This window comes from Rattus norvegicus, chromosome 1, assembly GCF_021556685.1.
Source record: "Rattus norvegicus strain SHRSP/BbbUtx chromosome 1, alternate assembly SHRSP_T2T, whole genome shotgun sequence".
NCBI lineage: Eukaryota > Metazoa > Chordata > Mammalia > Rodentia > Muridae > Rattus > Rattus norvegicus.
The window spans coordinates 56,370,093-56,384,586 of NC_141534.1; the positions used below are offsets into that span (position 1 = coordinate 56,370,093).

Genomic DNA, 14,494 nt, shown 5'->3' on the forward strand with positions numbered 1-14,494 from the left:
CGTATCCGTGGGAAGAACCCTCTGGATGCCATGTTAGCAACTTAGGGTGTTTCTTGTTTTCAGTCCATGCTGTGGACAAGGAATCAGGAGGTGTGGGGTAGAGTGGAGACTTGAGCACCTACCCTCTATGTTGTGAACCTAGTGGATGTTTTTCTGCCCTTCTAGACCTGTAAGTGGCCTGTGCCAGCACAGCAGAATGGGGACATTCCCAGTTCCATAGGATACTGCAGGCTTGGGGACTGGGTACTTAGGCTTTTGGCTGTGCACCACACCACCTTCCTGACCAATGGTACATTAAGTCAACCAGTGCTTGCAGAATGCTTGAGACAACACAAATGTCTCCTTTCTAACTGGAAACAACATATAAAGGTCTAATACAAGTCAGTAATGTGTCTCTGATTGTCCTGTGGCACTGGGTGAATTAAGGACATGATGGAGAGCATGCCAAAGAGTCTAACTCGTTCTGTTCCATCTTCCTTCTGAATGCAGGTCTCCAGGATCCAGTGCTCACACGGACTCAGGGCTGCTGCTCAGGGAACCAGCAAACCCTGTTGCTCTGACCATGCCACCGTGAAGGGCGGTCTCTTTCTGTTCCAGTCTCTGCGGTGCCACTGTGTATTAGAAAGGACATCTTTCAAAGGAGGGGTTGGTGAAGGGCAATTTACCTTCTCTTTCAGAGATACAACTGTCTGAGGAGAGGCTAGGAGGTGTTGCAGAACCAAAATATAGAGCTAGAGGGATCATAAAATCGAGGTTGGGAGGAAGGTTAGCTCAAGGCTGCATGTCCCTGAACACCTTGGTGGGGGTGAAGGGTGACTTCATAGTCACTAGTAGCCCAGTGCCTGTCAGTACTCTACATGACCTTGTTGGCCTTGCTTCTTCTGGTGCTCAACAGCACCACTCAGATGCAAACAGCAAGGCCTAGATAGTGTCCACATCTCCCATGGCTTGACACTGTGCTGGGTTTGATACTACAAACCAGGAGGCTGGGACTTGAACTTGAGATCACTGACTCAGGCTAGGGAGGACTCCAGGGCACCTGAGCTCAGCTGCAAAGGCAGAAACTGAACCACAGTGAGCAGAAGGGGCACATTTTGCTGTTTCTTTCCTTTTCTGCTCTCAGGCCTTTCAATGAACACTACAGATGAGAATCTTTCCTCCAAGGCTTAGTGTCTGCAGCCATGAGGGTCCTCTACAGGGGATTGAAAACCCCAGAAGAGTCTTCAGAAGGAAAGTGCTACACACTGCACTTCCCCCAGCACTCTGAAAAACAGAGACCCTTTTGGGATTTGGGCCAGTCAGTGCTCAATAGTTAACTTCTGGCTGCACTGGGTGCTCACAAATAACACAGCAGCCTGGGTCCTGTGACCTGGCTGTCACAGACTGTGATTGAGAGTTTATTTTAACTGTGTCAGCACAGAACTCTGTTCCTTCTGGTCTGAGGGAGCACAGAGCTCCTTGTCCTCATACACACCTGTTCCACTATTGGACCTTAGTGTCTTAAAGTAAGCCCTACACTCAGGATGGACTTGGTTTTCTATAAAATCCTGCCAACCTCTGTGTGTAAAGAGGGGGAGGGGAGGGATGGAAGGATGGCGAGAGAGAGAGAGAGGGATGGATGGAGGGAAAGACAGAACAAGAGAGAGAGCAAGAGTGAGAGCAAGAGTAAGCGAGAAAGAGAGAGAGAGAGACAGAGAGAGAGAGAGAGAGAGAGAGAGAGAGAGAGAGAACATGCACTAGCCACCAAAAAGCATTCCTGTATTCTTCATTAGCCTTACAGCTTTGTCTCTCTTCCCTGATTATTGCCTTTTCTGCTGTGTTGGGTTTTTTTGTAAAGAAATGCTTGACTTTCTCTTCCTTTCTGTTGATCTGGGGTTTGGTTCTTTTTTTTCTTTGTTACCATGGAGATCATACTGAAAATGCTAAAATACTACCAGTCCTATGTGAACTGTATTACTGCTATTTTGACAGCCCTGAACAACTTCTTCAGTTTCTGATGTCAATGAAGGAGATGTCTGTGTACATGAGCCTCGGTGGCACTGCTGTTTGGGGTCATGTAACATGGCATCTCTCACATCTTGGAGGAAGCAGAAGTTCACCTTGCCTTTGGGGATTGTCCGGGGATCACCTGTTCTTTATTTCTTCTTGAGATTCTGAAATCCTTTAAATCGGTCTTCATCTGTGGGAGTTTCTTAGTTTTCTTCCTCAATTTTGAAGGAAAATTTTACTAGAAAATTATTGTTCCTAAAGAGTGTTTGTGTTGTTGTTTTTGTATAGTGTTGTGTATACTCACCCATTCTGTGTGTCCGTGTGAGTGTAAGTTTGTGTGTTTGTAATAAAGGGTGGGAATGTGTGTGGTGTGGTATGTGTGTGCTTGTGTGTGTGTGTGTGTGTGTGTGTGTGTGTGTGAGAGAGAGAGAGAGAGAGAGAGAGAGAGAGAGAGAGAGAGAGAGAGAAGAGAAGAGAAAAGAATGAAGCAATCTTGTATGTACACTGTTATGGATGTGTCCCACCATGTGTGTGGAGGTTAGAGGACATTTTTGTCAGACCTTATCTTACCTTGTTTGGAACTAGGTGTGTGGTTTGATGTTGCACATGGCAGGCTGCCTGAACGACAAGCTCCCAGGCAAATTTCTGTCTCTCCTGCTTTTCCTGCTTCCTAAAAGCTCTGGTATTACAGGTGTGGACTCAACTTTGGCATGGGTTCAAAATCAGGTCTTCACACTTTGCAGGGCAGATGAGAATCAAAAGCCTTGGAAGCTGTGAGGAAGGCATCTTCCTGTCACCCTACAGGTGGTAATAAGCTTCTTTATTATGTCTCATGAGCAGTGTTGGGGTGCAGGAATCACTCCACAAACCAGACAGCCATTTCAGTCAAGCAGGGACAGTTTATGGAACATATATCCTGGGACTGATTGGTTAGGGACACATGTCACACAGGGGAGTAGAGACTGCAACCCTATTTCCAAGGACTGCAGTATGAAAGGCAAAACCACAGAAGCTCTTAGCAACTAAGAGCTCATACACAGGTGCCGAAAGTCTTCCCAGGCAGTTGGGTAGTTGGTTCGGGTCCAAGGTTATTGTTACTAGCATACAAAGCAATTCTAACTGAACTTAACTATGATTGGCCCTAAAGGAGGGCACAGGTTAGGGTAATTTCCAGGAACAACAGACCACACAACTTAGTGCGATATGTAGTTAATGATTAGCTGGGCATGAGAAAGGTCTTCTGTAATAATGTAAGATAGTTGGTGACTGGTATTAAAACAAAGTGGCTACAGTAATGTCAGAAAGGCAGCAGCCACCTAGTTCTTAAAGAGAAGATTACACACACACACACACACACACACACACACACACACACACACACACACACACACACACACATATATATATATATATATATATATATATATATATATATCTGTAGCATCTTCTTAAACCCTTCAGTTGGAATGCAAAAGGGACCCATGGAAGGTAGACATAAGGAATTTAAAGGAGGAGGCACAGCAAAAGTTCAGAGAACTAAGGACAGCAAACCATCCTGCAGGCTTTGATTTATAAAAGCCTAAAGGCTCCCCATAGCCAACCTAAGCCAGAGCCTTGGAGTCCTTCCCAACCATGCAAGGACAGGTCCTATTGTGACCTCATGAGGAGTGATTGTGAGGCGGTCCAGCCAACAGATGTTAAGCTGTAGCCAGGCCTGGATTTCCTTGAGTGTGTTTAGAGGAGTGGTGGAGTGGAGACTTTGGTGATTTTGGTGGATCTAGTGAGCAGTGTGTGGATTTTGCATTTGATTGATTTGTGAGTAGCTTGTGTATGTGTGTCTAGGTCAGTGTTTGTGTGGAGGGTCGCTTTTGTGTGTGTGTGTTGTGTGTGTGTGTGTGTTTGCATGTTTGCGTGTGCATGTATGTTGTGTTTTAAGTTTACTTGAGTGTGTGAGTACCTTTGTGTGTGTGTGTGTGTGTGTGTGTGTGTGTGTGTGTGTGTTGGTATACTTGGGGGTGACTGTGAGTGCATCTGTGTGTGTGGGTGTGTGTGTGCCCAACTTGTGTGTGAGTGTCTGTTGTGACGTACGTGCACTAGTTGTAAGTGTGAGAACACCTGTGTGAGGAAAAGTATTGAGGCTGGCAGTCAGCTTGGCCATTGTTCCTAAGGTAAGCATCTACCATATTTTGGTTTAAGTTTATTTGTTTATTCACTTTACATCCCAATCACAGCCCCTCCCTCTCTCCTCTCCTCCTAGTGCCACCTCACTGCCCCTCTTCCTATAATTCCCTTCCCTTCTTAGAGAAGAAGTAGCCAACCCCTTGGGTATCACTCTGCCCTGAAATAGCAGGACTAAGTTTATCCTCACCCACTAAGGCTAGAAAAACCAGCCCATGTGGGGGAAAGGGATCCAAAGTCAGGCAACAGAGTAAGAGATAGCCTCTGCTCCAATTGTCAGAAGAAGACACTTACATTAAGTCATGTCTGCAAGTCATAGAATATAATTAACAATGCTCTGTCCCATGTGCTGGGTCTCAAGTTCAGCCGGTCATTAGTTGGACTTTCCTTCAATCTCTGCTCTACCTTTATCCCTGAACATCTTGTAAGTAAGACAAATGTTGGGTTGAAGGTTTTGTGGGTTGGTTAGTGTCCCCCTTCCCCTAGTGAAAATCCTTTCTACCTACAGGACATGGGTATGTCAGTCTCTCCAACCCCAGCTGCTAGTAGGCTCAGCTAGCATCACTCTAAGAGACTCCCTGGAGCCTCCCACCCCCAGTCTCCTTCATGCCAGAGATGCATTGCCCAAACCCAGCCTTCTCCTTTCCCCTCCCTCTGTGCCCTGCCCTGTTCTTGTCCCCAATCCTCTCCCCATCAGTTGCCTCCCTCCACTCAACTTTTTGAATTTCCCTTTTGAATGAGATTCAAGCATCCTGCCTTGAGTCATCCTTATTTAGCTTTTTTGGGGTCTGTTGATTATAGCATGGTTATCCTGTACTTTGTAGCTAATATCCATTTATAAGTGTATACATACTAGGTTTGTCCTTCTGGGTCTGGGTTACGTCACTCCGGATGACATGTTCAGTTTCTAATCATTGGCGTTCAAGTTTCACGGTGTCCTCCTTTTAATAGCTGAGTAATATTCTATTGTGTAAATGAACCACATTTTCTTATCCATTCTTCATTGAGGGACATCTGGGTGGTTTCAAGTTTCTGGCTGTTATGAATAAGGCTGTTATGAATACAGTTGAGGAAGTTGCCTGTGGTATGGTGAAACATCTTTTGGATATATGCCTGGGAGTGGTATAGGTGGGTCTTGAGTTAGAACTATTCCCGATTTTCTAAGAAACGGCCAAATTGATTTCCAGAGTGGTTGTGCAAGTTGGTACTCCCAGCAACAATGGAAGAGTGTTCTTCTTGCTCCATATCCTCAACAGCATGTGATGTCACTTGAGTTTTAGATCTTACACATTCTGATGGGTGTAAAATGGAATTTCAGAGTCATTTTGATTTGTATTTTGTTGATGACTAAGTACGTTGAACTTTTCTTTAAGTGCTTCTCAGCCTTTAGAGATTCCTCACTTGAGAATTCTCTGGCTCTGTGCCCCTTTTCAATTGGGTTGTTTGCATTCACAATGTCTAACTTCTTGGCTTCTTTATGTATTTTGGATATTAGCCCTCTGTCAGATGTAGGATCATGCAGATCTTTCCACACTCTTTAGGCTGTTGTTTTGTCCTAAAGACAGTGTCCTCTGCACTTCAGAAGATTTCAGTTTCATGAGGTCCCATTGTTGATCTTAGTATCTGAGCCATTGGTGTTGTGTTCAGGAAGTTGTCTCCTGAACCAATGAGTTCAACACTGTTTGTATTACATTTAGTGTGTCTGATTTTATGTTGAGATCTTTGATCTACTTCATAATCCAAAATTAAAATTATACGGTTGACAGTTTTTATATTAGTTTTAAAGATCAGAACATTTTCCCTTGAGTTTTGCTAATTAACTACTGAACTATCTCCCTAGCCTGGGGATATTGGAGGGTGTTTGGGTTTGGGTTTGGGTTTGGGTTTGGGTTTGAGTTTGGGTTTGGGTTTGGGTTTGGGTTTGGGTTTGGGTTTTTTCTTTGTTTATTTTCCTAAGGATAGGTTTTTCTGCTTAGCCCTGAGTACCCTGGAACTTTCTCTATAGACCAGGCAGGCCTCAAACTCAGAGATCTTCCTGCCTCTGCCTCCTGAGTGCTGGGAGGAAAGGTATGGACCATCACGACCCAGGGATTATCTGAGTTTTAACCTTTTATGCTTCTGATTTTATTTTTTGGTTTTCTTTGCTTGGATTGTTTTTGGCTTTCAGAGTTGTTGAGGTTGTTATTTTTTAATTCTCTTTTGTTTTTCTTATGTTTACAATTTGGAGAATTTTGTGCTAATGTTGGTTTCAATCTTGTATCTGTTGAGACCTGTTTTGTGACTAATTATATGGTCAGTTTGGGGGAAGGTATCTTGAGGTACTGAGAAGAAGGTATATTCTTTTGTTTTACGATGAAATATTCTATAAATATCTGTTAAATCCATTTGGTTCCTAAACTTCTGTCAGATTAGCTATGTCTCTGTTTAGTTTCTGTTTCCATGATCTGTCCATTGATGAGAGTGGGGTGTTGAAGTCTCCCATGATTATTGTGTGAGGTGCAATGTGTGCTTTGAGCTTGACTAAGTATACTTTTATGAATATAGGTGCCCTTGCATTTGAAGCAGAGATATTCAGGATTGAGAGTTCATCTTGGTGGATTTTTCCATTGATGAATATGAAAGTTTTTTGATAACTTTTGGTTGAAAGTCAATTTTGTTAGACGTTAGAATGGCGACTCCAGCTTGTTCCTTGGGACCATGTGCTTGGAAAATTGTTTTCCAGACTTTTACTCTGAGGTAGAGGCTGTCTTTGACACTGAGGTATGTTTCCTCTATGCAGCAAAATTCTGGGTCGTCTTTTACATGTCCAGACTGTTGGACTATGTCTTTTTATTGGGGAATTGAGTCCATTGCTAGTATGAGATATTAAGGAATAGTGATTGCTGTCCCCTGTTGTTTTTCGTTGCTAGAGGTGGAATTATGTTTGTGTGGCTCTCTTTTGTGTGTGTTGCAAGGGGATTACGTTCTTCCTTTTTCTAAGGGGTAGTTTCGCTCCTTGTGTTGGAGTTTTCCATCTGTTATCCTTTTTAGGGATGGATTTGTGGAAAGATATTGTGTAAATTTGGTTTTGCCATGTAATATCTTCTTTTATCCAGCTATGCTGGTTGAGAATTTTGCTGGATACAGTAACCTGGTCTGGCATTTGTGTTCTCTTAGGGTCTGTTTGACATCTGCCCAGGATCTTCTGGCTTTCAAGGTCTCTGGTGAGGAGTCTGCGGCAATTCTGATAGGTCTGCCTTTATATGTTACGTGACCTTTTACCCTTACTGCTTTTAATATTCTGTCTTTGTTTTGTGCATTTGGTGTTTCTTTTGTGGTCCAATCTATTTGGAGTTCTCTAGGCTTCCTGGATGTTTATGGGCATCTTTTATTTTAGGTTAGGGATGTTACCTTCAATAATTTTTTGAAGATATTTACTGGCCCTTTAAGTTGGGAATCTTTCTCTCTTCCATCCCTATTATCCTTAGGTTGCTGCAATTTTCAATTGCCATCTGGTTGTCTCTGGTGTTATCTGGTCTTGCTGACGATAACAGTGGCTTGACCCTCCTGTAAGCCTGTGTATCAGCAATCCTGGAGACCGGCTTTCACACGGTCATTTCTGGGTACAGAGAGCTTTGGGACTGGCTCAGCTCTGGTTGGAGGCAGGAACTGAAAGGGTTCTATCCCAGACTGCTCCTGGGTTGGTGTGTCCTGAGGGCTTCAGGCAGGACCCTTGGAGCAGAACTGATGGTCTTAGAACTGCTCTCTAGTGTGTCTTCGCCCCTTGTGAATGGCTTTCAATTCTTGCACAGGGAGAGACTGCCTGACTGCTCCTAGGATCCTGGGTGCACGGGGCTCTAGGCAGGTTCCTCTTCTGCCAGGAACGTGAGGAGAATTGGTGGCCTCCCCCATTCTCTCAGAATTCTCCTCACTTCTGAGAGTCCAGCTGTCTCCCCCATGGGATTTGGGTACCTCTCATAGGACTCTTTATGCATGGGAGTTTTGGTTATTGCTGTTTTTACTCTAACTGGGGATTTGAGTTTGTGATTATTTGTGGTTTGTAAATGTTATATAAATTCTTGGAGAATTTCATCTTCCATTGAATGTATTTGGATCCTCTTCACTCCCTGCATCCTTCACCAACTCCTCCCACATCCATCTTCACAGTCACCTGCCACAACCCACAAATTCATGGTTTTTTTAATAACCTGGTGTCCTGTGTTCCTGACTGTGGGGAATGACTCTCTTCCCTATGTGTCATCAACTGTCAATGTTCCCACTCTGGGTTAGTCATGCAGGACTGCTTGATTTTGTGGAGATCTGATGCAGGCAGTCACAGCTGTTGGGAGTTTATGAATGAGGTGGTCTTGTGTTGAGAAGATATTTTGATACGTCTCTTCCCAACCCCAGAATCTTACAATGTCTCTGCCCTTGTTTTCCATTATAGTCCCTGAGCCATGGAGGGAGGGAGGGAGGGAATGTGGACACACCCCCACACCTGTTTTGCCTGAGCACTTTGTCAACAGGTATTCTCCAGTCTTTTAGCAGCTATGAGTTTCTGTGCAATTGCACCAAGAAATTTCTCTGAGATATGAGAGTTGTACTATTAAATCTGAAGACTTCTTGCAAGGATGTGCATATGAGTAAGAACATGCTGTGTTTGTTATCTTGAGTCTGGGTGAGCTCACTTAGTGTAACCTTGTCTAGCTCCAAGCATTTAGTTGGAAACTTGATAATTTCAGTTTCTTTTACATCTGAATGACATTCCACTGTGTGTAGGTACCACACTCGCATTAGTCATTCATCAGCTGGACGGATACCTAGGCTGTCTACATTCCCTGCACCGTGAACAAATGAAACAGTAGTGAACATGGATGAACAAGTGTCTTTGCAGCAGGAAATATTGTTCCTTGAGTATATCCCAGGAATGGCGTAGCTGTATCAGGTGGCACACCTATTTCTAGTTTTCTGAGGAACCCCCACACTCTACAGTGGCCACCTCAGTTTATATCCTCCCACGGACACTGTGCATGAGGGTCTCCATCCCCCACATCCACCCCAGCATTGTTGCCTTTGCCATTCTGATTAGAATAAGATGAAGTCTCAAACTAGTTTTAGTTTTCATCTCCCTAATGGCCCAAGATGGTGAACATATACATATATATTTCTTAGCCATACATTCCTTAGCCATGCATGACTTGTGAGAAAAACCCTTTGAAGACCCCTATCTCAATTAATCCCAATTGTTCACTGGGACGTTTCCTTAGAGTTGTCTCTTTAATACTTTCTATATTCTAGGAGTTTTGATGAGTGCGTTCTATTTTGTTTTAATCTCTAGGTTTTTAGCTTTTATGTAGTTTTGCTTGTTTGGAAGTTGATTTTGTTTCATTTCATTTTCTGTAGCTTGGGTTTTCTAACTGTTAATAGTTTTAATTTCTTTGATCGTTCATTTCATTGTACATTCTTTTTCTTACACAATCAGTGATGTTGATCTTAGTGTGGCTGAGCTGTGCTCCTCCCTCCTAGTGACTAGTATGTAGTTTTTTACTTAGGATTTCCTTGGCTTTGTGCGTTGTTTTACTTTTGAGGGTTTCTGTTGTTGTTTTGGTTGGTTTTAGTTTTCTGTTTTTCTTATTTTTCACTATTTTACTTTCCATCTTAGCTTTCTTTCTTCCCTTTATTTCTTTTTCCTTCCTCTTAGGTAGCATTTATACTCTGTTACCTCCAATGAGCTTCGGGAGCAAACGGGCGTCAGAAAGGCTCCGATCTCAGGGCAGCTCTTGCACAGAGAGTTTCTGCTCTCAATATTTGGTTTTGAATACCATCGGCCATGGTTTCCACGCGGCCGTGAAGTTGGCCGTGCACCGCCTCACAGGTACCCCCGTGGCTGTCAAAATGCTCCTCAAGAGACAACAGTGGTGCCAGCAGGTCACATCTGAGGTAGAAATCATGATGAGGATCAACCACCCAAATATTGTATCTCTCATACAAGTCATTGACACTGAAAAGATAACATACCTCATCATGGAGTTGGCCAGGGGGAACCAGCTTTATTCTCACATCAAAGAGGCTGGCCATCTGCAGGAGGATGAAGCACGGGGCATATTCAGACAATTATTAAGTGCTGTGGGATACTGCCATGAAGAAGGCATTATACACCGGGACCTTAAACCCGATAATCTGTTAGTCGATACCAAGGGAAGAATTAAAATCATTGATTTTGGTTCTGCCACTCAAGTGCGGCCTGGGCAAAAGTTGAGAACGCCCTATGGGACTTATGCATTTTCTGCTCCTGAGCTGTTACTCGGGAAATTTTATGAGGGCCCCAAGGTCGACGTGTGGGCCCTAGGAGTAATTCTTTATTATATGACAGTTGGAAAGGTCCCATTTGAGGCTGCCAGCATACCGCTACTCCGAAGGCAAATTGTGTTAGGGACGTACGTTGTCCCACCTGGCCTGTCAGAAGAGCTACAAGACCTGCTGAGTCTTTTATTGAAAGTGAACTCCCAGCAGAGGCCCACAATTCCTGATCTTTTGACTCATCCCTGGCTTAAGATAGACTCAGAGGGGTTCCCACAACCTTGTAAGGAACTCATCCCCCTCAGGCCAGACCCAGCCATTCTTAGAGCAATGCAGGACATTGGATTTGAAGCCCAAGAGGTTAAAGACTCCCTCGATCAGAAGAAATTCAACCAAAGTATGGCTTGTTATTACCTATTGGAAAAGCAGGCTCTTCAGGAGTGTGACAACCCAACCCGGCCTCATCCATGCATGACCCCATTCCCGACCCTTGATTACCCTGCTACTTCAGTGCGAGGGCTCAGAAGTCGAGGAAGCGAGCCTAGATGGCTCGGGTCATCCTCCGATAGTCAAGGTTCTGACCTCGGCCAGACTCCTAGTCATCGATTAGTCAAGAGGGCCAGTTGGCCTGGCGGTCTTCTCTGCAGGCCACGTCAGATAGCACCCACAGTGGAGCTAACCCACAGAATTTCTATTAGTGACCCCTGCTTTTCTTCAGTGCACAGCAGAGGCAAGAAGACCATCAACACTGAAAGCACAGAAGACAAATCCAGTGACTCAGCAGAGGTTAAGCCTGTCGCAAGCAGGCCCTGGCCCAAAAGATTTAGGGGGTGGCTCAAGAACATCCGAAATGGCCTGATGAACCTGTGTTGCTGCATTCCGTCCAGAAAAAAACCTCCCCTGGGGCACAACAGAGTTGTTCCCCAGAAATGAAGAACATGGAAGGAATCCAGAGAGCAAGCATCCAACACTGCCCAGGTACATTGCTGAATTTGTATCTATTTTGCTCGTGTCTGAGTCAACTGGCAGGTTATCATAGTGTGTATGTCTATGGGACGATGCACGGAGAAGCTAGGTCTAAAACACCGTGGGACGATGGTTAAGTCTAAGCTACCAGCACATCTGTCATTGCCGACTGTAACTCCCATGTTCATCCTGCTCATGGGAATACTAAAATACATTCAACTAGAAAGAGACAGCAGGATACTAACCAATGTAGGAGGATGAAGTTGGAGAAGGAAGAGAAGGAGATGCTGAGGGAGGAGAGGGTGGTATGGGGTGGGGGCTAGGAGATGAGGGGAAGAGGTTCCGAGAAGCTTGGAGAGCAGTTTGGAACAGGGTGACCACAGCTGGAGAGATGCCCTGTCCAGCAGAGGTCCCAGAGTCCCTCTCACATGTGTCATTGCCTTTTAGAAGATCACTAGAGGATGCCGGATGCTGCATCTCTGCAGTCCCAGTGTTGAAGAGGACCCACGTGTGGACACGGACCTGCAGAAGGGAGCGCTGTGAGAGCTGTCACCTTCCAGGTCAGCTGTGGAAGGATGAAAGCAAATGAAGAGATGCCAGGTGGCAAGAGAGTACCTCAAAGGCATCACTCTTCCTGGTGGAGGTTGAAAACCAGTCCAAAGCTGGTAAAGACCAGAGCCCTTTTGCCGACCAGGGTCACATCACACACCTCCTCTTGGCACAAGTTCTCGCCTCACTCTTAGTGGAGGATATACGTCTTCTCAATGTGTTTATCCGACTCTGAGAATAAAATAGCTGTTTGTGAAAGATGACCTCGTAGGTTTTTCTGCATCTTCTTCACATAGGAAAATTGGCCCTGTGGCATTCCAAGGCCCCAGGAAGAATAACTTCGTGCCTCAAACCATCAAATTAAAAGTGCCTTGGAAGGGACCAAGCTCTAATGTACCTGAATGGGGAAAGTGTAGGAAGTGTAGAAGCTCAAATCTAAGGACAGCATCGTATTCTACATGCTTTGATTTCTAAAAGCCTAATGGCAGTCTTTATAGCCCACCTGAGCTGTGTCAGGATAGGTCCTGCTATTAACTCATGAGGAGTGACTGTGAGGCAGTCCAGTCAACGGATGTTAAACTGCGGCTAGGCCTGGATCTTTGAGTTGAGAAGGGTGGTAGAGTGGAGACCTCGGTGATTTTGTTGTATCTAGCGAGCAGTGTATGGATTTTGCTTTTGATTGGTTTGTGTGTGAGCTTCTGTATGTGTGTTTAGATCGGTGTGTGTTTGGGAGGAGGGTGGCTTGTGTATGTGGGGGGGCACTCATGTGTGTATATGTGTGTGTGTTTTCTTTTACCTTTACTTGAATGTGTGAGTACCTGTTTGTGTGTGTATGCGTGTGTGTATGTGTGTTTGTGTAGGTATTCCTGTGGGTGACTGTGAGTACATGTGTGTGTGTGTGTGTGTGTGCAAGTGTGTATGTGAGTGTCTGTGCCTTGTACGTGTAGTAGTTGTTGGTGTGAGAACACCTGTGTGAGGGAAAGTGTTAAGGCCATCAGTCACCTTGGCCATTGTTTCTAAGGTAAGCGTCTCCCTTATGTTTTTTAAGTTTATTTATTTGTTTATTCACTTTACATCCAAATCATAGGCCCTCCCTCTCTCCTCTCCTCCTAGACCCAAGTCACATGCCTCTCTTTCCATAAGTCCCTTCTTTTCTCAGAAAAGGAGAACCCAGCTTCTTGGGTATCACCCTGCCCTGGGGCATCTAGTCCTACCAGGAATAAGCATATCCGCACCCACTGAGGTCAGAAAATGCTGCCCATCTAGGGGAAAGGGATCAAAGGCAGGCAACATTGCAAGAGAGCCTCTGCTCTAATTGTTGAGAAACCTACCTGAAGAGGAGGTGCACATCTGCCACAAATATGTAGGAGGCCTAGGTTTAGCCCCTGCATGCTCTTTGGTTGGTGGTTCAATCTCTGTGAGCCCTCATGCGCCCAAGTTGGTTGACTCTGTGGTTGTTCTTGTGGTGTCCTTGTCCCTCTGACTTTCTCAATTCTACTTCCTTGTCCACAAGACTCCTCAAGCTCCCCCTAAGGTTTAACTCTAGGTCTCTACATCTGTTACCATCAGGTGCTGGAGGAAGCCTGGCAGAAGACACTTACATCAGGTACAGTCTGCAATTCCTAGACTATCTTTAATAGTGCTCTCTCCCATGGGGTGCATCTCAACGTCACTGCTTGGACTTTCCCTCAATCTCTGCTCCATCTTTATCCCTGAACTTCTTGCACTTGGGACAAATTTGGGGTTGAAGCTTTTATGGATTGGTTACTGTCCCCTTCCCTACTGGAAATCCAGCCTGCCTACAGGAGATGTCCACTTCAGTCTCTCCAACCCAAACTGCTAGTAGTCTCATCACTCTCATAGACTCCCTTGAGCTTTCTGAAAGAAAGAAAGAAAGAAAGAAAGAAAGAAAGAAAGAAAGAAAGAAAGAAAGAGGAAGAAAGAAAGAAAGAAAGAAAGAAAGAAAGAAAGAAAGAAAGAAAGAAAGAAGGAAAGAAAGAAAAGGAAACAAGCACACAGAGAAAGAGGGGGAGGTGGAAGAGTGGAAGGACAGGGATGGGGAGAGGGAGAGAGAGGGACAGAGAGAGAGAGAGACAGAGAGACGGACAGAGAGATACAGAGAGAGACACAGAGAGAGAGAGACAGAGAGAGACAGAGAGACAGAGAGATACAGAGAGAGAGAGAGAGAGAGTAGATGGATAGATGCTACTGTAGTGAACTTAATCCCTTTAAAGTAAGCATTCTTCTGGAGATAGTAACACCAGTCAGCCTGCTTGGAGTTTTGCCTTTCAGTGTCTTACAGCTTGTTACCCAGCAACTAACTATAAATAAGAACCACAGGGCAGGGAACTCAGACCTGTGAGGCCTGCCCTTAATTCTAACAACTCCCACGCCAGAGCCTAGCACAACATGTCTCCTGGAGGCTCTGTGTAGCTATCTGTGACATAGCTGGTTCTTTTCCAGTGATGATGTCTTGTCTTGACACCAGTGCCTCCATCCTCTGTGTAAGGACTGTGCATGCCCCTTACCACTC

General features: G+C 44.8%; 1 protein-coding gene across 2 annotated transcripts in view; it reads left to right on the forward strand.

Annotated features, from left to right (window-relative positions):
• Positions 1-3,705: 3,705 nt before the first annotated feature.
• The window catches only part of LOC148006999 (sperm motility kinase 3A-like), a 36,183-nt gene continuing 25,394 nt past the window's right edge, over positions 3,706-14,494 (forward strand). For both annotated transcript variants that reach the window (XM_087598709.1, XM_087598710.1), the window contains exons 1-4: positions 3,706-4,157; positions 9,848-11,424; positions 11,860-12,982; positions 13,531-13,567. In XM_087598709.1, coding sequence (XP_087454835.1) covers positions 9,874-11,379 — 1,506 coding nt within the window. In that variant the 5' untranslated portion in view covers positions 3,706-4,157; positions 9,848-9,873 and the 3' untranslated portion in view covers positions 11,380-11,424; positions 11,860-12,982; positions 13,531-13,567. The remainder of the gene's footprint in view (positions 4,158-9,847; positions 11,425-11,859; positions 12,983-13,530; positions 13,568-14,494) is intronic.